This window comes from Miniopterus natalensis, chromosome 7, assembly GCF_054644295.1.
Source record: "Miniopterus natalensis isolate mMinNat1 chromosome 7, mMinNat1.hap1, whole genome shotgun sequence".
Lineage (NCBI taxonomy): Eukaryota > Metazoa > Chordata > Mammalia > Chiroptera > Miniopteridae > Miniopterus > Miniopterus natalensis.
The window spans coordinates 74,875,872-74,901,691 of NC_142087.1; the positions used below are offsets into that span (position 1 = coordinate 74,875,872).

General features: G+C 51.1%; 1 protein-coding gene across 1 annotated transcript; it reads right to left on the reverse strand.

The window, feature by feature from the left end:
- Positions 1–2,116: 2,116 nt before the first annotated feature.
- PEDS1 (plasmanylethanolamine desaturase 1) lies at positions 2,117–25,268 on the reverse strand. Its single transcript, XM_016217399.2, has 6 exons — positions 25,043–25,268; positions 17,988–18,107; positions 7,940–8,031; positions 6,688–6,832; positions 5,136–5,348; positions 2,117–3,110 (listed from the first exon to the last, which is right to left on the reverse strand). The coding sequence occupies exons 1-6, from the start codon at positions 25,164–25,166 to the stop codon at positions 2,989–2,991; spliced, it is 816 nt and encodes a 271-aa protein (XP_016072885.2). The 5' UTR covers positions 25,167–25,268; the 3' UTR covers positions 2,117–2,988.
- Between the last annotated feature and the right edge of the window lie 552 nt (positions 25,269–25,820).

The window sequence follows — 25,820 nt, forward strand, 5'->3', positions numbered from 1 at the left end:
CCCTCCTTTTCCCCACTGGGGCTACAGGCAGGTGTTTGAGCACAGTGGCTCTGGGTCAGATCAGGGCTCAGATTCCATCCTTGCCACCTACCAGTTTTGTGACCTTGAGCATGTTACATGACCTCTGTGCCTCAGTTTCCCCATCTGCAAAGGGGGCTAAGTGTACTACCCTCTCAGAGCTGCAGGGACTGCCTGATGGGTCCCAATGCAGAGAGTTCTCCACAGTCTGGAGATAACTCAGTAGGTATTAGAATTTCCCCAGGCTCTGCTCTCATAGGCACTTGTTTGCAATAACCCCATCTCACAAATGACCCTAACACTCCCAACCTGATGCAAAACATACCTTCTTATGGTTTTGAAAAGTATTTTGAAAACCCCTAGGATTCCAGAGCAGGGAGAGGGTCTGAATATGAGGTCTGGCTCTGCCTTACTAGCTGTGGGCAAGTCAGTTCACCTCTGGACTCAGGCTGGGGTTTTTTGACTGACTCAGGATCTAACACAGGCTGGTAGGGCCTGGAAAATCTCCCCAGCAGGCCTCAGAGTGGGAAACCAATCATTGCAGCCCCAAGGCTGTTTATCTGGCACCTCCAAAGGGTTTGGCTGTTGGCCCATTCCACTGTAGACTTCTTGTGATAACACCTTACTTTTTTTTCAGGAACCATCCCTCTCTCCTCACATCCTGTGGCTTGGAAAGTATTGATCCTGCCTCTGCAACTCCAGGTGGACATGTTTCAGCCCTGGGCAATCAGAACACTTCTTTCTCCACCAGTCCACTACTCCCTCCAAGGTGATTGATGCAGGGATAAAAACATGACGCAATCCAGGCCAATGACAACCTACCCCAGGGGCTTTTGCTGCAACTACTGGGAAAGACTTTTGCTGCTGAGATTGCTGAGCTGGTCCAGTCGGCTCAGAGAAAAACGAGCTAATCAGAGACCAAGTTCTGATGAATCATGTGAGTCCGAGTCCTGTCAAAACTTAAGTCAAAACCACTTCTGAACTTTTCAGTTACATGAACTTACAAAATTATTTTTGCTTAAGTTATAAGCAAAAGTTATAAGCAAAAGTATGAGTTGATGAATTCTAATACCTTTTGTAGTCCCATGAGATAGTCACAAATCAAAAGTCTAGTGGTGGACAAACTTTAAGGAAAATGAAGTTATGGGTCACATTTCTTAAAAAGTCCTTTATCTGTGACTGCCCTAAGAGTCTTGTCATTTCTCTGTTCTCAACAGGCTTTTTCTTCTAATATTGCAAACTCTTTGGCCCAGACTAGATATTGATTATAATGCCTGTAGTGTTCACTACTGAATCCCAGCGCCTAGCACATAGGCGGTGCCTTGTAATTATTTGTCCAATGAATATACGAACAAGATACTCATTTGTCTGAAATGTCCAGTGTCTTCCCCCTTTGCCTCGGCCTGAGGTTCTGTGTAACAAGTCCCTACTTTTCCAACCTCATTTTCCACCTTCCCCTTGCTCACTTCAGTCTAATCACACTGTCTCTTAAAAACCCCAAGTTGTTCCTGCCTCAGGGCCTTTGGACTTACTGTCCAGTCAAGACGCCTCTTTCCCCACTTCTCTCCCCAGCTGGCTCCATCTCCTCCTCTAGGTCTCAGCTCAAATGTCACCTCCTCAGAGAGCCCCTCCCAGACCACCCTGCCAAACAGCCCCAATGTGGTTGCTGTTTGATTTTCTTTACAAATCAACATTTGAATGCCCATGTGCATTTATATTTATTGTCCCTTTCCCTAAGAGGTCATCTCCACTAGGGTAAGTCCTTTTCAGTTTATGTTCACTGCTGTGCCCCAGGGTCCAGGTCAGAGCCTGGTACACACTAGATGCCAATAAACATTTGCTGAAGGAATTCACTAATGGGGATCAGCTTAGGATCTCCTGCAAGAGGACCATTCCTTACCAAATCATGGGGCTCCTCCAAGTGTTTGGTGTGGATATCAACATTAATTCACTGTCTCAGATGACAAAGCCCCCATCCTGAGCCCAGGGTTGGGGTGGAGCTGGGAAGAGGCTAGGGGTGGGGCCTCACCCTCCAGACTCTCCCCCCAGCCAACCAGAAAACACAAGGCAGTCTACACAAGGTTAAGTAGACTCTTGCTGCTTTGTTATAAATATATTATGTACATCCAAAACATGACATTAAAATATTACTTCATGTTACAGAAAAGATATTAAGGCTTTCTATTATTTACATTAAACAAGCAAGCACCTTTAAAAAAAAAACACCCCCAAAAGCCCTCTTCCTTTTGTGACATACCCCTGGCTGGAAGGGACACTGTGTCCCCTTCCAAATGATCAAGACCCATTGCAGGGGCTGTGCCCTGTGAAGTCATCCTTCCTTCCCTTAGAAACATCAGCTCTGGCTGGAATCACATGGGCAGATGGGGGAGGGGTGGGGAGGAGGAGGGTCCAGACCTGGGCAGGGGATTCTGGCTTCTTCTGGTCAACTATCCTTGAATGGACAGGCTGGTCTGCGGTTGTCCACCAAGGCCGTTAGGGTCAGTCTGCAGAGTTATGGCAGAGCAATACTCCAGGGACACTTAGGTGTGCCTGGGGGCTCCTAGACCACAGGGAACAGACAAGGAGGGACAGATAAGAGGACTTAGTGGCTCCAACACCAGCCATGCTGAAGGGCTGCCCAGTGGAACTGCGGGAGGTCAGAGTGTGGGGGAGTGGGTGAGCTTCCCCTCTACCCAAGGGGCTCCTTTTTCTGCAGTCAGGCTTGGCAGACAGAGCAGCTCAGGTATCTAAGGAGGAGCCAAGGAAAGAAATGGAAAAAAAAAAGGAAAGGAAAAATCAGTGGCTCAAGTATTCTGTGTCACAAAGGGTGGGCTGGGGGGTGCCCAAGCCCAGCCCAGGAGGCATCCTCTCCACCTAGAGGGGCCAGTGCGAGGAAGGCTGGAATTTGGCAGATGGCTTCGGTTTGGGGAGGCCAGGGGAAGTTGGCAACGAGGTGGCAGGCTGGAGGAGTTATTTGATCTTTTGGGCCCATTTCATGTCATCTGCACGAGGCTTCTCGCCAGTCAAGCCCTGGATGAGGTCCTCTAGGCGTCGCCAGAATCCCATCTTTTCCAGAGGGTAGTTGAGCCAGCCTGCAGTGGAAACAGGGCGCCAAGGGGTTGAATGGGAGAGGAGCAGTTGAGGGAATATAGGGAGAGAGCTGGTCCTGCCTGTGGCAGGAGCAATAGGGAGTGTGTCTGCAGAAGGGAGGGGACAAGGACTGACCAAGGAATCTGGGAACCAGGGCCTCCCACCAATGGTCTCGGGCTGCTCAGACATGCCTGCATCCTCTCACTCATTCATTTTCTTACTGAGCACTTACTATACACTAGGCATGGTGGAAGCATTTCTTATCACTTTGCTCAAATGTCACCTCTCCCAGGAAGCCTTCCCTGGCCACCACTTAAACCAGGCCTGTGGCACCCCCCCTTTTATTTCTTTATAGCCTTTCTGATAATGTAACTAATCTCATTAATTCAGCACTTCCATTTTTTGTGTGGGTTTTTCTCCCCAACTTTCAACTAGAATGTTAGCTCTGAACAGCATAACCTCATGTTCTTTCACTGTTGATCCCCAGTGCCTAGAAGAGTACCTAATAGTTAGTAGGTGCTCAATACACATTGCTCATAATCTTATTTCATCTGTATTACAGTCTCCCACCCAAACCAGGCAGATACTATTATCAGTTCCCTTTTCCACACGAGAAGACTGAGACTTAGAGGGAAGTTTCCCAATTAGTTGGTTGCCAAACCAAGATTAATCCCAGGGCTGGCTAAGCAGTTTAACTCAACTAAATGGCCCAAATTCTAGCTCTTCCACCAGCTCTCAAAGAGCACGACTTTAGGACATGCAAAATATATTTTTTGTGGCTCTCAGTTCTGCCTCCAGAAAAACAAAACAAAAACCCCAGTAGCTTAGCGAGTGTCTACTATGTGCCAAGGACTTGCATCTGCCATCTTGCCATTCACATCCAGCCCTGCAAATATGGTATGTGAAGGAAGTGGACTGCAGCTCCATTTTGTGGATGAAAAACATAACATCTGGGGAGGTTTTAGTCTTCTAAAGGCACACATGGATGAGATGATAGGTTAACCTAAGTTGGCCTGACTTGATAGCACCTTATATACTTAACCTTGAAAGACACCCAGCTGACCCTGGAAAACCTGCTCACCTGCCTCATCTCACCTCTCTGGTACTGGCCCATTACTAATGGCATGTGTGCCTTCCTTACTGTTCCTCACTCTAGGCATCTTCCTGCATCAGGACATTTGTACCTGCTGTTCCTTGTTTGGACTGATCCTTCCCTATTTATCTGCAAGGGACTTGCCCTCCTACACTTATTTTAGTTTTCTAGCCTCCTCATATATGAACAGCCACTCCCCTGCCCCCATGACTCTATGCCCTTCACCCTGCTTTGTTTTCCCCCATAGCATTTCTCTACTGTCACTCTGCCCCTCAAGCCCTCCACTCTAACCACACTAGCTACCTTGCTGCTCCTCAAACAAATGTGCATGCTTCTGCCTGAGGGCCCTTGCACCCACTGTTCCTGCTACCTGCAGTGCTCTTCTTTCAGATCTGCATGACTTTCTCCCTCAGTTCAAATGTCACCTTCTCAGTGAGGCCTTCCCTGACCACCCTACTTAAAGTGCGAAGCTCCCCATTTCCTTCTTCTACTTTATTTTCAATTCTCCATAGCAGTTAGCACTATCAGATGTAGGACTAATTTATTTATTATCTGGAATGTCCCCTATAAGAATATAAATGCCTTGAAGGCAGGATTTTGCTTGTTATGTTCGGTACTGTGTCCTAAGCCCAGAGCAGTGCCTGGCACATAGTAGGTGCTTAATAAATATTTGCTGGATGGATGGATGGTTGGAATCACAACTCCATAAGGTGGGGTGGGGGAGGCTCTGTCTTGTTTACAGCTGTGTCTTTAGCATCTAGGAGAGTGCCTGGCACATAGTAGGTGCTCAATAAATGTGTTCTGAGAGAATGTTCCCCCAGGGCAAGGACTGCATGACCTCCCACTGTGACCTGTGCCCTCCTGACCCTGAGGATGGAGTTGTAGCCAGAGGGGAGGGGGTGGTGTCCTATTCTATGCTACCCTACAGCCGCACCTGTGGTGATGCAGAAGTAGGTCTCATGGGGTGAGACGTGGTGGATGCGATGGTGTTTACGAGGCAGGATGACATGCCAGTCCTGCAGGAGGGTGACCCAGCGTGGTAGCCCAAAGTACGTGTGAGACCACTTGTGGATCTGGTTGGTGAAGGTGCCGAAGATGATCAAGCAGAAGACGAAGCATTCCCAGGGGTACAGTTGCTCCAGGGCTTCTGCAGGGTGGGGAGAGGGTGGGTACCCACAGGGCCCACATAACTGTCACACTGGGTGGGGGCCCACCACCAGCCTGGCCCTTGCCACTCGCCCTGGGCAGCTCCCATCCCAGGGTAGCACCCAGGCCTCCTTCCAGCCTCCCGCGTGGCCTAGGCAAGTTCCGACTCCCCTCTGCTCAGCAGGTAGATAATGAGAAGCATGAACAACAGTTAAGAACAGGGAGCTGCAGTGCTAGGTTAGATCCCTGTTACGACACTTCTTGGCTGTATGAGTCTGGGTCAGCAGCTCTCTGCCTCTTTGAGTCTTAACTTCCTCATCAACAAAATGGGAGTAAGTCTTTATCCAGGTTCCCTAAAAGCACAGCCTGAGACAAGGATTCGGGTGCACGTGATTTATCGGAGGGTGGGGAAGAATCCTCTCTTCTGGAAAAACATCTGAGGGAGTGAAGGAAGCAGGACAGGGAAGAGCTAAGCAAAGGTGGGGTGGGGGAGTCTTGCCTCAGCCCGATCCTGGGGGGAACTCTGGAGTTTTAATGGCTCCATAGAATTGGTCTCACTCAGAAATGAGGGAGCTGGGTTTTTGTAGGTATTTCCTGTCACCGGCTTCAGGCTTACCCCCAGTGGAGAGGTGGGACCTGCTCTAGCAGTTCTCAAAAGGGGCAGCTGGGAGCTGTCAGCAGCCACCCCCTCACAACAGTGAGGAGACGGTTCCACCCCTCGGGAAGAGGATTGGGTGGAGCCCCACAGCACCCACTACACTACAGACACTCATCTACCCACGGGAGGCTGCTCTAAGGATCAACGAGGTGTCAAATTGTTAGAGCAAGACCTGGAAGAGGAAGGACTCATTTCCCTGCCTTAGGACAAGTTCCCTCCCTAAATTAGGTAGGGGAGAGATCTGAACGAGGGACTGTCTGAGTTCACAGCTGATGACCTCTCCACTAAGCCAGGGCAGCAAAACCAGAAGCTCTCAGGGTCAAGCAGATAATACAAATAAGCAAGGGAGGCTGGGCATAGGATAGGAGGGAATAGTGGGGATTGTGGCAAATTGGAGAGTGTGCATTCCTGTCCAAAGGCGGCACCCACAGCTTAGCTCTAGCCAAGTGGGAACAAAGATCCAGGGTGGCCAGATTGGATTGTTTAAGGGAAGCCGGAAACACAAATCTTTATGTCAAATATCCCAATTTTACATGAATGTAACTAACTAAAAATGTTTTATAACACTGTGAGAGGCCAAACACACACACACACAAGTCACAGGAGGCTCATGGGGGTTGTGGGGAGTGTTTGTCTCCAGTGGCCCCCTGGAGGTCCACCATCAGCCGTGGGGCACGCTCACCGGGGCTCTGGGTGTGGAACTTGTAGGCCATGTTCAGCAGTGGCAGCAGTGTCACCAGGCAGTTGTCCCCGTTGGTCTCGATGAAGTCATGACGTGTAATGGCTGTTGGGTCGATGTGATGCTCCCGGAATGGTCGGATGAAAGCCTGGGGTGGGACAGGGAGGAAGGAGTGGAAATAGATCCGGCCACTCAGCCTATGGTGGTCCCACCCAGCCTTGGGGGTCTAGGTCTAGCAGAAGACAGGACGAAACGACCTGGCAGGGACCTTGGGCTGGTACTGCCCCCCTTTGGGTCTCAGTCTCCCCACCTGGCTATGAGGGCTCTTGGAGACAATCTCTGCCCGTCTTGTCCCCTCTAAGACAGCTGAAGAGGCCCTCCCAGTGACAGGCGGGACCCTCTATTTCTTCCCAGCATCTAAGCCCGTCCTTCTGGTAACATCCTTTCCCTCTTCCCTTAGAACAATGAATTCTAACCCCACCACTTCCTAGTTAAGAGTGAGCATGTGACCCCGGCTTGGCCAATCAGAGCATTCCGTCCCTGTGGCCATAACGACTGGCTTAGGGTTGGGCATGTGACCCAAGCTGGGCCAATGGGAGGGAGCCATGGGACTCTGACTGGAACCGCCGGAAAGGAAGGACCCTCCTTCCGGCGAGGGTGGGCGCTGGGCTGGGAGCCGCCTGGGCCGCCTCACCAGCGGGAAAGCCTACACGAGAGTGAGGCCAACAGAGAGGAGGGCAGAGGCCGACGTGGACAGAGACCGAGTCCGAAGAATATGTAAGGTTTGTCTGTCTTAATGGACCCAGCCACGTCTTTAATTTGGCTCTACTCCTGAAATCTTCAGTACACTAATCAGTACCTTTGCTTGGTTCAGCCCGTTTGTACCGGATTTTCTGTAGCTTACAACCAAAAAGGCCTGACTGGTACAAGATAAAGTTCAATGAAAACGAACAAACAGTGAGGCGCAGCAGGGCAGGCAAAGGAGAACAAGACACGGCCCCAAAGTCAAGGGACTCCAGTGAGCTGGACACATATTAAAGCTCTCTGACTGTCCCATGCCTGATGCTTTTGTTTCCAGAAAATTCCGGGGGATTCCTGTTCTGATCCTGGAGGAGGGGCATGCAGGCCAGGCTGGAAGGATGGTTTCCACCTTTCAGATGGGGAAACAGAGGCTCGGACGGGAAAGGGAACTCACCCTATGTCAGAGCCCAGTCTCCTTCCAGAGGAGAGGGCTGGGCTGGGTCAACATACGCACCTTCCCCACGATGGGCAGCTCCACGGAACCCCAAGTGTCGGCTCCCCAGTGCACCAGGCCAGACAGGAAGTCAGCAATGAGAGCCCCTGCAACTGTGCACAAGAACAGGGTGAGTGGTGGGGGACGGGACACACAGAGGGCCATCTCCCCGCCTGCCCGCCCCAAACCAGGGAGTCACGCATTTACTCACTGGCTTGCTCTCTGGCTCACTCATTTGTTAGGGGGGAGCCTTCTCTACTTGGCAGCTTTCTTTCCTGTGAATGGAGCCTCAGGCATAATACTCCTGGTCTCAGTCTCGGTCTTTCCCTTTACTTGTTCTGCCCCAGGGGAGATTCGGGGACTGGAGAGAATAAACTGGGCATGCTCAGATCAGGCAACCTTTCCCTATTAGGAGCTGACTGTCCCCCTGTCTCCAACCTGCAATCACCCCACAGAGGGCAGCCCATTCTGCTACAGTGTTGCCGGTGACTAGATGGAAATGTCCTTCTGGAGTTTGGTGTCAAGAACTACCTTAGGTGCAGATAGATACCATGCTCCCCAATCCGACCTAGCTTTTATCAACAATAAACGTGGTAATTTGGCATCCAGCAGCCTTTGCCTTATCTTTGTTTTCAATTTGTTCAGAACTGGAGTGGTGTCCCCTTAGAGACCCCAACACCATTCACTCACTTGAGGGTTCAGTATGACACAGAGGTAAAGAGCTGTTAGATCTGGACTCAAATTCCAGCTGTCGCTCACTAGCTGTGTGACAGTGGGCATGTTACTTAACCTCTCTGTGCCCCAGTTTCCTCTAGATGGATGGGAATGATGATGAGTTTTAAAAATAGCAGCTACCATTTATTGAGCACTTTCTTGGTGTCAGACACAAGTGCTTTACATGCTTTATTTTAATAAATTCTCATAATTTGTTAGAAGCTGGTACATTTTTTCTCTCACTTTATAGAGATAGGAACTGAGGTTAGGAGAATGGAAGTAACTAGACTGAGGTGGCATAGGTGGCAGGGTTGGGCTCTTAACCAGCCTTGAGGTCCAAATCTAACACAGCAGGATGAACCATCACCATTGTACACATGGGGAAACTGAGGCAGAGAGGCAACCACCTGTCCAAGGTAATACCCCAGAGCCACCTCCATCACACTCCCCTCACTGCACCTCAACCCTCTTGGTGTATGCCCTTTCCTTTGCACAACCTTGCATGTCTCTGGGTCTTCACACTTGCTTTCCCCTCTCCTGGAACATTCCCAAGATGTAACACATCTCACTCCTTCACTTCCTTCAGTTCTTTACTCAAAGTCCTCCAGGGACACCTGATCTAAAATTGTACCTACTCTCACCTCCCAGCATTTCCTATTTCCTGTCTCCTTTTTTCCAAGCACCTGTTACCTTGGACTTCAGTTTTCTTTGTTTACTGTGTCCCTCACAAGAAAGGTAGCCCCACAAAGGCAGGGATTTTAGTCTTTTGTTTATAGCTGTATCCTGGTTCCTGGCACTTACCAGGGGTTCAGTAAGTACTCATTGAATTAGTCAATGTAAACACTAAGTATGGTACTTGGCACACTGTAAGCCCTCGATACCCTGTGCTGTGCACCAAGCTCTGGAGCCAAAGGTGTATCAGGCATTGAGCTCACCGTCTCTGGGGCAGAGACACGAGGCAGGAACAGCTATAAAATGTGGCGGGGAATGAATGCCGTTTTCAGTGATAAGTATAGTCCACTGGGTCATGTGATTCCCCCCCCCCCCCCGATTCAGTTTCTCTTTGTGAATTTGTTCAAGGCCCAGCTAGGCCATTTAAGAGCTCTTTGAGTTCTGTTAGGGTCCTCAGTCCCTTGGTGACAAGAGATCAGGGCCACTGTGGAGGCTGCAGAAAAGTCCCCGGAGGCCTCCCTGGAGAATGAGAGTCATGCATGAGGGGGCAAGAGTGGGCAGGCGGGTCACTGGATATGCAGTTCTGATGCCTGGGCCCAATTTAAGGGGTAGCCATGAATGAAGACTTTCCACAGGCACGGAGCCTCCACCCCATGGATGGTGAGGTAGGGGAGACACACAGCTCTATGCAAGCACCTGCAAGTTCTTGGTGACAAGGACAGGTGGGGACAAGCACCACCTCCTGGCATGCGAAAGCTGAAAGATAAGCCATAGGGTAACACTACACAGGTGGCTGGGTTGGGAAGAGGTCAGGGCTCAGCAGGGCCCTCTGGGCCTGTGTACTCAGGGTGTCACCCAAGGCTGGGCAGTCCTGCACTTCAGTAACAATGCTGGGAGGGTGGACCCGGCAAAAGTCTGGGAGGCCAGGGAGACGGAAGCCAAGGGCTTTTGCACTTGCTGTTCCTCCAGCTGGCACCCCACCCCTCCCTAAAGATCCCTGAGTGGCTGGCTCCTCCTCAGCCTTCTAGTCAGGGCAAACATCACCCAACTCCCCTGGTGAAAGCCAACCTCTCAGGCAGGTGCTCTAGGTCATGTCTCTGTGCTTTCTTTCTTTCTTTTGAGGGGGGGGCAGAGGGAAGAGTCATAATTTATTTGTCTTTTACATGAAAACAATTGGGGGTAGGGAGTGAACAAGGGGGAAACTAGCCAGCTGCTGAGATTTTTCTGACGTCGGAATGGGCAGCTGGCTAAGAGACAGGACCTGGTCCCACTGCAGCACGGTGATGCACCTGGACCAGAAACAGCTACTGAAGCATCGTTTCCACTGGGTTCTGTCTCAGGCTAAGCAGGCTAAGGTTACACTGGAAAGTGACACTGTCTGGGAGTATTTTCCTTAAGAGCAGAGAAGAGTGACATGCAGCAAGGCAGCAGTAGAGCATCTGTGCTTTATTTCTATCATGGCACTTGTCACCACCTGAGATGGTATCATTTTATCTCCACTTCTTAGATGAGTAAAGGGGCTCTGAGAAGTTGATTCCTCCCCGCCAGTCCCATGGCATAGAAGTGGCAGCCATGGGATGGGAAGAGGCGGGTCTACCTGCTTTTAAAACCAGCACCCTTTCATGCCCTTAAACTACACCTCAGTAGGTCCAGGGGCATGGATAGAGCTCCTACTGCGTACTACAGGATACTCTATACACACTATACCTAGGAGGGACAAGAGGCTATGTGGCCAAGAGCTAAGATGAATCCAGATCAAGAATCGGGGGCCTCAGCTCTTGCTACCATATTGCTTCATGACCCTGGGCAAGTCCCTTGCCCCCTCTGGGCCTCAGCATCTTCACTTGCATAGTAAGGGGTCAACTGAGGTGCCTCTTGAGACTCTATCCCCACAACTCTGACTAACGATGCCTCTAAATGCTGCCTACACGCAAAAGCAGCCTCTCAGTGGGTGACCTTGTGCTCCCTAACTTTCCTCCCACCCCTGTTCCATGCAACCGCTGATCTGTGCTTTATTGTAGATTGGTTTTGCATATTCAAGAACTTCACATGAATGGATTCATGTTGTATGTGCTCTTTGAGTCTAACTTCTTTCATTAGCATAATGCTTCTGGAGTCATCCATGTAGGTGGGGGCAAGGGACTTGCCCAGGGTCATGAAGCAATATGGTAGCAAGAGATCAGCAATTCATCGTTTTTATTGCTGAGTCATATTCCAGTGTCTGGAAGTACCACAGTTGTTTATCTATTTCACTGTTGGACGTCTGGGTTGTTTTCAGTTAGGGCTATTATGACTCAAATGTCTGTGAAAATGTTCACATATAAGCCTGTGTGTAGACATAAGCCCTCTTTTCCTTTGGGTGAAGATGTCAGCTATTCCTTATTTTTTTTAACTTGACATTTGTTAGGCACTTTAGGTACCAGGCCCTATGTCAGCACCTTAAATGTTTTATCTCTTTTAATCCTTACACTGTACCAAGGCGAATCCTAAGCTGGTTATACATCTTAGCTCCACAATCATCCTAAGCATTTAATCCTAACAGAGGACAGGAATAACAATAAAAACAATACAGACTTACAGTGGTTCAACTTACGACTTTTTGACTTTATGATGATATGAGAGCAATACACATAAATAAATTACATATGACATTTAATAGTTCATTATAAAATAAGCTTTGTGCGATGATTTTGCCCAACTGTAGGCTAATGTTAAGTGTTCTGAGCACATTTAAGGTGGGCTGGGCTAAGCTATGGTATTCAGTAGGTTAGGTGTATTAACTGCATTTTTGACTTATGATATTTTGCTGGGATGTAACCCCATCCAAAGTTGAGGAGTATCTGTATTAGAAAAACAATATTGGTGATAACAATTAATATTGGAGCACTTCCTGTGTGCCTGGTAGGTGTTAAAAAGTGCATTATCAGGGGTCATAGCTCCCCATACCTCAAATATGGACTGTCCACAGTGACTTCCTTCCAAAGAGATGCAGTCCGGAAGGGGGGAGGACAGTAATTTGCAGTGGAGAAAGCTAACGGACACTACCTGGGCCAGGTGGTCAAGGTCAGGTGCTGTCATGTTCATAGTACACATTCTTGCTATGATGTGATGACAATGACCCTTTACCTCTGAACCTTTCCTCTCCAAAACATACTAGCCAGTCTAAGAAAAACACCAGACAAATTCCAGTAGAGGGGCATCCAACGAAATTCCAGTCCTCAAAACTGTCAAGGTCACCAAAAACAAGGAAAATCTGAGAAACTGTCACAGTGAAGAGAAGCCTAACGGGACATGACAACTAAATGTGATGTGGAATCCTGAATGGGACCCTGGAACAGAAAGAGAACACTAGGTGAAAATGAAGGCAATCTCGCCCAGCTGGTGTGGCTCAGTGGTTGAGCATCGACCTATGATCCAGGAGATCCCAGTTCAATTCCCATATAGGGCACATGCCCGGGTTGCGGGCTCGATCCCCAGTAGGGGGCATGCAAGAGGCAGCCGATCAATGACTCATCATTGATATTTCTATCTCTCTCTCCCTCTCCCATCCTCTCTCTGAAATAAATAAAAATATATTAAAAACAAAATGAAGGCAATCTGAATAAACTGTGGGCTTTAGTTCATAACAATGTATCCATATTGGAACAGTAATTATAACCAATACATGATACTAATATAAGATATAAGATGCTAATAATAGGGGAAACTGGGGCAGGGGTATATGGGAACTATACTATCTGCTCAATTTCTGTAAATCTAAAACTGTTCTAAAAATAATGTCCATTTAAAAACATGTAGTCCAGCTGGGCGTGGCTCAGCAGTTGAACATCGACCTAGGATCCAGGAGATTGAGGTTTGATTCCTAGTCAGGGCACATGCCCGGGTTGTGGGCTCGACCCCCAGTCGGGGACGTGCAGGAGGCAGCCGATCAATGATTCTCTCATCATTGATGTTTCTATCTCTCTCTCCCTTGCTCTCTCTGAAATCAATAAAGATATATTTTAAAAAAATAAAATAAGTAAAAAAAAAAAAAAAATGTGTATTATCTCACTTCATGTCTTACTGTGATGGGCCCTCCCACCTCCCGACTTTCAGAGGAAGAAATGAGACTCAGGGGGTAAGGACTGCCCAAGGCCACACACTGGCTGGGCAGTCAAGGCTCCTAGCAAGTGGCCAGAGACCATCGCAAGGTGTTCAGGATGACACTGAGCCTTCATGTCCAAGTCTAGGAAATGGGAATTTTAACAGTAGTCACTTCGCTGAACTAAAATCAAGTTAATAAGATGGGCTAATGCAAGTAAAGTGCTCAGCATGGTCCCTGGGCCACAGTAAGTGCTCCCCAAATGTACTATAGTTAGTAGTTTAAATATTACTCTCCTTTTAGAGCCTCAATCTTGTCATCTGTTAAATGACCAGCACAGGCCTTTGCAGGCTGCCAAGCAGGGAGGGATGGATGCCTGAACAGAGAGGTCAGGAATCATTTGGGAAGAGAATGAGCTGTCCTCTCCTTGTGGGAGGAAATGGCTCTGTGATCCCCAGGCCCCTGCGGGTGGCTGATTTTAGACTCTAGGCCTGCTGCCTGAGGCTGCTTTAATGGGGGCAACGGTGGCAGAGGCGGGCACACAGAAGCTTCTTTGTCCCAGCTGGTGGTGGTGGCTGGCTCACCCTGGGGATGGCTTTGGCCGGCTGGGCCCGGTTACCGCCCTGTCTGCAGGGATAGGGAATGGGGGAATGACTCATTCCAGGCTACCTTCACTCACTAGGTGACCTTCAGATAATCCCTGGGCCCCTTGGTCACTTCCCCAGAGGTCACCCAGCAGGGACTTCTTTGCTCTCGCCAACTCAAGGCCTGGTATGGAGACAGAGTAACTGAGACAGAGTGGACACTGCTGAGGGCTGGTCCATATGGTCAGGGCCAAACCCTAGCTTTCAGCTCAAAAACACAGAGATGCCACCTGACCTACCAGGACAGCATGACCTGAGGCCATGTGACCTCTGTCCTCACTGCAGACCTACCCAGAACACCGTCTCTGTCTGCCAGAAAACTACTTTCTCTTCCAAAGACCAGCTCACAAGCCCACACACTCCTCCACTTCCCCCGAGTGCAGCACACAGCTCAGGGCTCCCAGGGCTGTTCACTTGCTGGCTCATTCATTCACGACAACAGTTCTGGTCAGGTAGCTAATGACCTCCATGTGGCCAAATCCAGTAGTCCCGTCACTGCCCCCCAAGTCTTCTGGAAACATATTCTCCTCTGGCCATGCCCCCACCTCTCGGCTGGTCTTCCTCCTATCCCCAACCTGGAAGCACCATGGTCTTGGGTTCTGCTCCCGTTCAGCTCCCGGGGGTTCTCCACCAGCATCTGAGCCTCAAACACCATCTCTAACCGCCAGGCCTCCCAGAATTTGCTCTCTAGCTGCCCTCCCTGATTCTAGACTGGGATTTCTGATTTCCTGCTAGACAGACAACTTCCCTTTGGCCCTCAGGCAGGCATTTTAAGCACCTACCTGTAAGCCAGCTCCTTCAGCCTCATCCTATCACTCAGGCCAAAAGCCTGGAGAAGCAGCTGACCCCACTCCTTTCACCTCCAGCCAATCTCACAGCATATGGGTGGCTCATCTTTCACAGCTTACCCCTAATTTGACAACTCTACCCTCTACCGCCCTACCCAGGTCCAGGCCGCCACCCTTGCCTCCTCTCTGGCCCTTGCTCTCCACCCCCTCCCCCCCAATTTTCCCTACAGCATCATTTAATGTCAGCTCCTTGAGGGGAAACTCACAAATGGCTGCTCACAGCCTTTGGAATAAAACCCTGGCATCCTCTCCACTCCCCTAAGCACTGGGCATGCACCAGCCTCAGGGCCTTTGCATTTGCAGTTCCCTTGGCCTGGAATACCCTTCCCAGAGATATCTGCCAGGCCCCCTCTCTCACCTCTTTCAGGTCTCTACACAAATGTCACTTTTACAGAGAAACTGTCCCTGACCTTGCCTCTTCCCTGCCTACTCCCTTATCTTGATTGTGTTGGCAGTATTACGACATCTATTTGCGTTTATTAACTGGGCACCTTTTCCTGTTTCTGCTTTCCCTAATTTCAAAGGCCTTGCAGAGGCACCGGAACCTCTGGGGAGATAATGCTGGGTGGGGGGCGGGCTCTGTAGACTGGCACAGTGCCGTTATAGCCTGTGCATTAACATACGAATCAGTGCAGCTACTTAAACTGATTAGGGACTGTGTAAACACTGCTATCACGGGACTGTCTGTTCTTATCAGCCCAGAGGCAAAGGTATGAGATTGGGAAACAGGAATCAGATGCACTGGCTGGACAGTCAGAGATCTCCTGGGCTGAGGGCTGGAAGCTGCCTGGTCCCAACCATGGGAGTGGTGACCTGCCTGGGATGCCCACTTTCAGGGCTCAAACAACACACACCTAGGCTCTGAGGCTGCTGATCCTTTGCCCAAGCTGGGCTCACTGTCTAGAACACCCTCTCCTCCCAGTGCTAACTGGAGGCTGTACAGTCCCTGGTTTAGGAGCCCGGCAGGTCTGAATATGTGATACCAGACTCTGCTGCTGCCTGGGTGAGGGCCAATGGGCAATCTCACCTGGCCACTTAGAGGCTGGTGGTCAGAGCCTTCTCACTAGGCTGCCACCAAGAGTTAAAGGTGTCCAGCCTGGGGCCTGGAATAGTAGGCGCTCGGGAAATATCCCTGTTAGACTGACCATTGAGGCAGAAGGCCCAAGCCCTGGTGAGTGGTACGATGGGTGGTGTCCCCTCCATACTTCTGTTCAGTCACTGGCCCTCTGAGCAGTTATACACACACTCATTTTGCCTTCATGCTAACCCTAGAAGGCAGGTACTATGAGCAGCTTCACTTAAAAGATGTGGGAAACGAGGTGCAGAGATGCAATGACACTTGTCCAAGGCCACACACAGCCAAACAGTAGCGGAGCTGGGATTTGAACCAAGGTCAGCAGGGGCCTGCTCGTAACCACCCCAGATGGGGCTTTAGGGCTCACTGTCTGCATTACTGCCCTTGAATGAGAGGCTGGAGGTGCAGGTCCCTCTCACCCCTGGGCAGAGAGGTACATCTGGCTCCTGCCAGTGGGGCCCAGGCTCCCCAGCACTGGATGGGTTAGCCTCCCTCCCCTCCAGCTGCCCTGGCCCCCTAGCACATGCCCACCCCTACCCCAGACCAAGATGGCTTATTTAGCCTGAGCGCTACTGGCTTAGGTGGCCAGAATGCTTTTAATGAGATTGTGGGAGCTGAACACTAGGAGTAGAAACAGTGAATTAAGAACTATGTAGTGCTTCTGGCTTGAGGTGTGACTCTGGGCCAGTCCTTTCTCTGAGCCTCAGTTTCCTCTCTGAAAAATGATAACTGCAGCATCTACCTCCTAGGCTGTGGATGGGTGAGGACTTACCAGCAAGTACTAATAAGTTGCAGCTTATTCATTCATTCATTCATTCATTCAATAAATATTTATTGAGCACCTACTGTGTGTCAGGCCTTGTGCTTGGGGCTGGGGACATAGTGGTGAACAGAAAAAATCTCTACACTCAGGAAGCTGACATTTGAGTAGGGGAAAACAGAAATAAACAAAAGAGAAATATATTGTGTAAAAGAGTAGAGTGAGAGGCTAGTGTATGACAGGGCTGCTAATTTTTAAAAAAATCCTCACTCGAGGATATTTTTTCCATTGCTTTTCAGACAGAGTAGAAGGGGGGGAGAGAGAGGGAGAAAGGGGGAGAGAGAGAAACATTGATGTGAGAGAGACAAATCGATTGGTTGCCTCCTGCACATGCCTCTACTGGAGCTGGGGATCAAGCATGCAACAGAGGTAAATGCCCTTGACCGGAATTGAACCCAAGACCCTTCAGTCTACAGGCAGACACTCTAACCACTGAGTGAAAGTGGCTAGGGCAGGGCTTCTATTTTTGAGGAGTAATTGGGAGGGGCTCCCTGAAGAGGTGACCTCTGAGCAGAGAACTAGATGAGGTAATGAACTATGTAGGTATCTATAGGAAGTGTTCCAGGCACAGGGGAAAGTATATGCAAAGGACCTGAGGTAGGAGTATGTCCAGCACATGGCAGAGGCACAGTGAAGAGGCCAGTGTGATGGGAGCAAGGTGAGCCAGAGAAGAGTGGAGGGAGATGAGGTCTGAGAGGGGGCTGGGGCCAGGCTATGCTGAGGAGCTGGTGTTTCATTCTGAGTATAGGGGAGAACAGGGGAGTGGCATACTTGACTGACGTTCTAACAGGATCCCTCTGGCCACGTGTGGAGAATGGAGGCAAAGGTGGAAGTGGGGAGACCAGGGAGGAGGATCCTAGATAGTCCAGGCGAGAGAGGATGGGGGCTGGACCAGGGTGGGGACAGTGCAGGTAAAGAGTAATGGTTGGATTCCAGATGCATTTTGAAAGTATAGCCAAGAACATTTGCTGGTGCTCTGGATGTGCAATGTGACAGAAAGAGAGGAGTTGATGATGATGCCCAGGTTTTTGGCCCAAGTGATGAGATGAGAGGTGGAGTTCTCACAGCACGCACCGCACTCGTGTGCACACACAGGAGTTCACGCATCCATACATGTATACACACGTGCAAGTCGCTGTCGGAGGGTTGCAGAGAGTAGGTATGTCCCTGGGCCCCGTGGGAACTGAGTCAGGCAGCAGAGCCTTGGGCACTCACCAACACCCAGCATTACGAGGGGCGTGTGCTCCCAGCGGGCCAGCAGCAGGAGGTGGACCAAGTTGTGGGCAATGAGGCTGAAGCATAGGACCACACAGCACCACTCCTGGAAGCGCTTGCCTGTAGGGAGACAGGTGAGAGGTGAGCATGTAGGGCTTCTGATTCTCACGAGAAGCCAGAACTCAGGACAGGGATATGAAATCTTCTCTTTAAACATTGCCACGTATTTTTAATAAGCAGCTTTGTTTGAGGTGTCAAACCATTGGAAAGAACCTAGGTGTCCATGGCCTGGGGGTCAGCCAAATTAATTTGGTCCACAGCATCTCTGTAGCCAGGAAAAAGCCAGGGTGTGCACATGTTAGAATATCCAGGACATACTGGTAAGTGCAAACAGCAGCCATTTATGAAAACAAGGAAAAACAAAAAAACCCGCAAAAACAAAAAAATCAAACACAAAACCCCCACTATGTAGTTGAGACTAGCTTTTACTCCCTTTAGAATTTAAAATTTGTGAATGTACTAACTCTATCAAAAATATTTTCTTATAATTTTAAATTAAAATTTTTAAAAGTAAAAGGAAATAAAACTAGCATGTGGGTGACACAGAATATATGACAGGGCCCCTGAGAATGAATATTGTTTTCCCAGGCAGCTGGTGCCAAGGGCATGGATGGCCCTTAATGATAATAATTTTATTGTTAGTGTTTAACATTTACTGAGCAGTTACTATGTGCCAGGTACCAGCTGAGGTGATGCTGTTTTGCAGATGAGAAATCTGAGGGTCAGAGTGATCCCAAGGAAGTAACCCAAAGACACCCAGCTAGTCATCCAGACCAGGATCCTGTGGCCAGAGGGTCTGACTCCTGAGACTCTGCTCTTACCTGTCCTGCTGTCCCTGGTCCCTCTCTTCATTTCCTAGAATACATATGGCCCTGATCACATTCTGAGATAGGATCACCTTAAATAACAGGGCCAGGCAGGCCCCTGTGAGTGATTAACCACCGAAGGGGCCAGGGCACTTCAAGTTTTCTCCTGCATCTGTTCTCTCCTCCCTTAGCTTTGTATGTGCTATTTCCTTCACCCCTCTGCACCAGGCTGACCTAGGTACTGCCCTGCAAATCATGACCTGGAACCTCTGCCTCCAGGAAGCCATCCATGATTCCTCCTCTGATCCCTGGGCTCCCCAAACATGGGGTCCATCATGTGGGACTGTCACTGCCTATACAACGTCTGTTTTTCCCTACCCAAATGTGAGCTCAGGATGCCTGGGACCGTGTCTGGTTTGCTCACCATGACCCTGGTACAGAGCTGGTGCTCAATAAATGCTTGTGGAATAAAATTCCCAATAATAACCCTAGGAAAAACTGCTAAGCTTTGTCTCTGGGTTCCCTTCCCCAAAGCACCTTGGGATGGAAACATCCCATTGTTCCTGATAGGAAAAGAGGTTGAGAGAGAGAAAGGACCTTGTCCAGGTCACATAACAGCAAGCTGTGCCCTGAGCCAAATCAGAATAGTTGCCCTCTCCCTGCCCTGTGAAAAAACCAAGACTCAGAGTGGGGAAGGGTCACATTCCCTTGGCCCCTTCTCATACGGATGAGGACACTGAGGCTCAGAAATAGTAAGGACCCCAACAGGGGTCATGCAGCAGCAGAAGGGGACCTAGAACCCCTTGCTTCCTGCTGCTTGGTCAGGGGCTGTATCCTTTGGGTCATGTGGCCCTGCTGCCACAGCAGCCCCCAGCTAAGGTCACCATGATCTGGCCCAGCAGGGCCTTCCCCATCTGGTTCCTCTTTGTGGTCAAAGCCTGGGGTTCAGAAGCAGGAAGCCTGGGGAGGGGCATCAGCTGGGGGTAAGGGACAGGTGATTCCTCAATGCCAACCTGTCTGCTCACCATCCAGCTTGCAGGGACAACAATGAGATAAAATAACAGTAACATAACAATGGATGACACCCACTGAGGCCTATCACAGCTGGGGGGCTAGGCTTAGCCCACATCAGAGATGCCACAGACCCACTCCCTCCGGCATATTTTCCTCTCAGTTAAAAAAATTAGCTACACTAGAAAAAAACACATAAAATTCTTATTTCCTGCTTCCCTTGAGAACACAGGACTCTGGCCACCCTGAGGCCTGAGCAGCTGTGGCTGCCCCATCAGAAGGGGGCAAGAGCTCCCAGTTCACCCTGGTCCCCTCCCCTACTGGCGGCCTCGTATTGGGTGGCTTCCCTTGGTGGCAGTCCTGGCCAGGGCCCCTGCAGTCATCTGAGTTTTTGAGCCTGAGGCACAGTCTCTCATTCAAGTCTCTGTCCCTCCAGGGAAGAACCGTTGATTCCATTTCCCAGATGACGAAACTGAGACGCAGTGGGTAAAAACAAAGAGCTGGGTTTGGATCCTGGACTCCTAAATGGGACCTGACAGCCGGAATGTTCGGGGCTGTCCTGATTTCAAAGACTGCGCAGCTCTCTCCCCATGCCATGGAGAATGTCCCTGATATCTGAATATTTTCCCATCTAAACTCTCTTTGGCCTCTGGAATCTGGGTCCTTCTACAGAACAAAGGCCTCAATTATGATCCATAAAGAATGCATCTACAATAATAAATGGTCTTCATTAAGTACGGCCTACGTGCCAGGTACAGTGCCAGGAGTAACTTCAGCCAGCCCTCACCATACTCTGTGGACCTCTGCTTCACCCTTCAGAGGGAGAAACGGCCTGGAGAGATGAAATGACTTATTCAAAGTCACTTGAGAGTCACCTAAGTCACAGCATGGACAGTCAGCCTGGCAGGGCTGCATGGTCAAGTGGTCTAAATGTTGTCACTTTACAGATTGGTAGGCTGGAACCCAGGGAGGGGAAGGGCTTTGCTCGGTACACAAGAGCTTGGGCTGCCTCTGGCAGAGTGCTGGGCCTTGTTTTTTTGGGCCACCCCTGGCCTGGCCAGGGCCCATGATCTGGGCTGAGTACAGCAGCGACTGCTGGTTGGCCTGGGGAGGGGGCCAGACTGTGTGTGGTGGTTGTGGAGGGAGGGGAGGTGCAGGGGAGGTCAGGAGCCAGGCCTCAGACATCTCTGCTTTCCTGGGGGCGGGCTGCAGCCAGAGCGTTGGCATCGGGCCCAAATCTTCTAATTCAATCAGAAAGCTCTGAACAACCTATACTTCTGACGGCTTTTAGCACTAGGAGACCCTGGGCCTCAGGAAAGTGTGGACAGGAGGTAGGGAGAAGGCAGGGAACAGAGAGAGACTGCTATGAGAGAGAGCAGGAATCAGGACACACAGAGATGAGAAACAGAGAGATGGAAGAAACAGGAAAAGAGATGGAGACAGAATAAAAGAGAAACAGCATGGCCAGAGAGAAGGGGAGACAAAGAAATGGAAAAAGAATAAGACTGAGGGGGGCAGAGAGAAAGCTTGGCCCAGAGTGTGGCAGGGACCAGGCCTGGCCAGGGAAGGGGCCTCAAGTCTCTGTCCTCTGGCTTTAGTCAGTCCCATTTGGGGGATTGAATGTAGGCTCAGCTCTGGGGCTACAGGCCAGGCCCTCTGCTCAGTGCTCCTAACACCCTCTATCTTTCCCCTAACCGCGTACTAAGAGTTCCTGTGTCCCCCAGGGCAGAGACCATCTGTAGTTAGCCGGGAGGAGGTGAACAGCTGACTCTAGAGAGCCCTCAGAATCCACCCCTGGAGCAGCTGAGAAATGGCATACACATAGGCAGGCTTCAGCTGGCACCCGCCTCACCTACTGGCTGGCCCATGAGGCCAGGGAAAGCCTGCCAAGTCTGCCAGGCCCTTCACAAATCCTGGCACCTGGCACAGGGCAGCCGCTGCTGTGAAACTGAAATCCAGAGTGCGGGCTATGGGACTCTCTGGCTGCCGGGATCTACAGGACCCAGCCCCAACTCCTGGGCCAGACACTTGGGGCCAATGGGATTGGGCCGAGGCTGCCTCACCCCTTGCGGTGCGCTCCACTCCATGACTCACAGCTCCATGACACCAGGCCCACTCTCTCCGCTCTGCTGACCTGGAACATTGGTCCTGCTCCTGCATGTTCCCCTTGGGCTGGCTCACTCCCACAGCGAAGACTAAGAACAAGGAACCTAGAACACCAGTTCTGGTTCTCGCCTTGATGCTAACTGGCTGTATGACCTTGGGCAGGTCACTATTCTTTGCTCTCTCAGGAAATGTTGTCAGGTATCGGATGGGGTACTTGAGAAGTGCCAGGTACTTTAGGGAAACCAGATGTAATCCCTGGCCTAGCCAACTTCCCTTTTGGTATGGACAGGTGCCAGCCCAATCCAGGCAGGACAAGCGAAGGAAGAACACGTGCTCTATGAGGCTACAGGAATCTCAGTTGCCTCTCCTGTAAATGGAGTTAATACTAAGGTGCTCCTCAGACACCTGTAGTTGTGAGATCATGTGAGGAAAATGCCCAGCACATGACACGGCTCAATAAATTTTCTTTGCCTTGTTATTGCTGCCAACTGTTACAGTGCCAACCCAGTTTTGGCCCCAGGAATCTCAAGAATCTCAAGAACCCAGAAATGTCTCCTATTCTCCCTTCGTTCATTCTGCTCCAGCCTACAAGCCTTCTTTGCTGATCTGCAGATACTCTAGGCACACTCCCACCTCAGGGTCTTTGCACTTGCTATATATCCCTAGTCTGAACCAATCCTTCTTCAAGTATCTTCATGCCTCTCTCCCTTCAGGTCTCTGTTCAAATGTCACCTGTGAGGCCTTAACTGCCCCCTCTAAAATGTCATTGTTCCCAACATTTCATTTCCCCCTTGTCTGCTTATGTATTTGTTCCACAGGGCTTATCACCACTGGGCAAGTGAGGTATTTCCATTCTATACTGGGCTTACTAAAATGCCAGCCCCATTTTTCCTGTCTTGTTCACTACTTTGCCCCCAGGGTCTATAGCAGGGACTAGGACAAAGCTGCTTAGTACATACTGAGCCTGGTTGCTCATTTTATAGGTTAGGACCAGAGAGGTCAAGGTATTTCCTCAAGGTCACACAAGGAAAAGACGCAGGGAGGCTTATGAAGTTTGGAGAAACCAGTCTAGCCAGTCACTCCACTCCTCATACCCCAGCCCCTAAACTCCATTTCAGGAGGAGTTAGGCCTTGACTGCAGGTTTGGGGTATCAGCAGACTGTCTGTAGCCTCAGATCCCTGCGTGGCTGTTCTTCAGAGAATGAGGGGCACTCGGGGAGATCAGAACCACACAAAGATGCCATCATGGTGGAGTGGGGAGATGGTGGTTTTTAGGGGAGGCTCAGAATGCCCAGGTATGATTTGGTTGAAAGTAGGTAAGGTTTACTCGAGTGGGCAGGGATGGATATCAAAGGAGGAGGCCTTTGAATCCTTACCCTCGATTCCCAGGTGATGAATCTGAGGACCAAAGAAGTGAGGCATCTTACTCCAACGTTCACAAAAAAGGTCAGGCTATTGGGTTAACAATAGGGAGCATCTACTGTATGCCAGGCACTGTGCCACAGTGGATGATCTCCTTTCCTCTTCCTAATGACACTAAGGAACAAATAAACTTTACCTTGTACCCATTTTAGAGGTGAGGAAACTGAAGCTTAAGAGAGGGAAAGTGGCTTGGCCCAGGTCACACAACTAGGTAGCAGAGTTAGTCCACAGGCTGGGTGTTTTTGGAAAAGGCTGAAGAAACCCATGATAGCATGGACCAGGTGCCTAAGTCAGGTTAGGAAAAAATCCCATTCAGAACATGGAATTGCAAGTCCAGAAAGGTCTCTGCTGATCCTCAACGAGAAAGCAAATGGCCCAATGTCATGTAGCCCCAGTTATGGCAGAGATTTATGCTCTAGCAAGAATTAGACCCCAGGCCAGTCAAGCCAACGGTGGCAGTGGACCCATGCCCACCCCAGACTAGGGCTGTGTATGGTGGCAAACGTTAAGATGTCAGAATATTTGACAAACAAAGCTTGGTGTGATGACAATGTTCAGCAGGGAGGCGACTGGCAGTTCTGTCACCTGACTCTGGAATTCTCAAAGGCACTTCCTTAATATCTGGGGACATTTGGCTTTCTTGGGACCAGGCAATGAGATTCTTGGGGCTCAGGAAGAAGTCAGGGAAGGGGGTGGGGTCTGATTCTTGCTGGAGCATAAAGGGTAGGCACAGCCTAAGAAGTCAGGGGCCTTGGCCTGAGGGTCTCTAAGCAAGGGTCTCTAAGCTGTGGTCTAGCCTCGGGGGCTAATATATTGGGCTTACTAAAATGGAGAGAGACATTATATCCATCCACATGGGGAAGGGGCAAGAGATGGAGTTGTGGCCTGTGTACGGGAGGAGCTTAAACTGGAGGATTTGCAATGCCCCCCCCTCCCCCGGAAATTCTCGAAAACCCGGTGAGGGGCTGACAGTCCTCACTGCAGTGATGGAGGAGAGAGAGGGAATGGTGGTCTGTAGTTTCAGCCGCTGAAACTATAACTAGGATGGGGTTCTGGGGGAAGGGCGTCTGGGGCATTCGGTAGCAGGGGGCCCTTGCATTGGGGTCCCCAGGGCAGGGGGGCTGACATGCCCAGATTTGTGGACTGAGGTCACTGGTTCCAGCCCAGGGCCCTGGCTGGGGCGCAGATGGGGCCCTAGGGTGTGAATGCCGGATCTGGGGAACCCGTGATGGGGTGTGACTTTTGGAGGCCCGGGAGCAGAGCACGTAGCTGAGGAGCTGCCTCTGACTTGTGCTGGGTTATGGGGTGAGGGTGTCCCTAAGTCCAGAGGCGGTCTTTGCAGCCGCGGGTGCCCCGGGGCTAGGGTTGGGATCTGGGGGTGCGATGGGAGCTCTCTCTGTTCGTAGTCCCGGGAGCTGATCTTGCAGTTCCTTGATATGGGGAGTCTGAGCATCCAGAAAGCCTTGGGGCTGGGGTTTTGTCCTGGACTTGCAAGTGGAGCTGGGATGGAGTCCTAAAACTTGCGACAGAACCCGAGGCTGGAGTTCTGCATCGGGGCCTGAGGCTGGGGTTCGGATCTGGGGACCCGGGATCGCTGTCCGCAGCCCGGTCTGGTGACGGCAGGCCCGGAGGGGGGCCCGAAGGTCCTACCTGGAGAGTAGAGCGCGGCCAGCTCGCGGGCCCCGGCGTGCTGCGCGCCCCAGCGCCGGCAATACGCTGCTTCGTCTTCGTCGAGCTCCGGCTGCTGGCCCGGCGCGTCCTCGGCGCCCGCCATGGCCACTCGGCCGGCCAGCCCCGTGCGCTCTGCTAGCAGCGGCTGCTGCGGCAGCAGGGCCGCGGGACCGCGGCGATATCGCGCCGCCAATGACCGCCCAACGCCGGGGGTGGCGGCGGCGCCGGCGGGGGCCTCGCCCGGTCGCGCGTCACAGCCAATCACAGCCCGCGCCGGGGCCGCGCCCGCCAATCAGCGGCCTCCGAGCCACAACCAACCGGGGCGCTCCGGGGGTAGGACCGCAGCTGGGCGCAGCTGGGCGCGGAAGCAAAGGGCGGTGGCGCGTCTCCGCCCGCCTCGCTCCGCCCCGGCCTGTGCCCCCGAGCCCGCCACACGGAAACGCGGGCCGCGGGGCCTCCCACGCCAATCTCGGTTTACCGTCGGGTGCAATGGGCCGAGGTCGTGCGCCGCCGGACCCAGAAACGGGCATTTCTTAAGCACGCACCGTCAAGCGCCTACTGTGTGCAAGGAACCCGAGGGCGCCGGCCCGGGCCAGGGAGCCAGTGCTGGGTGGACACTTGGAACAGCTCCCTAGTTGGGGGCCTGCTTACGCTGGGCCAGTCTATAGAGCCCCCCGCGCACAGAGGTTCCAGGGCCGTGCGTACACCTGCTGGGTGCCAGCTCGCCCTGTACACCTGCTGGGTGCCAGCTCGTGCT

Bases quoted from the DNA above. Each gene is read 5' to 3' on its own strand.
- PEDS1 (XM_016217399.2), bottom strand. From the start codon at position 25,166: ATGGCGGGCGCCGAGGACGCGCCGGGCCAGCAGCCGGAGCTCGACGAA. The intron at 8,032-17,987 runs GTGAGTGCCCAA...TCTTGTGCACAG, and splicing joins CCTCGTAATGCTGGGTGTTG to TTGCAGGGGCTCTCATTGCT. The intron at 5,349-6,687 runs GTGAGCGTGCCC...CCCACCCTGCAG, and splicing joins GTTCCACACCCAGAGCCCCG to AAGCCCTGGAGCAACTGTAC.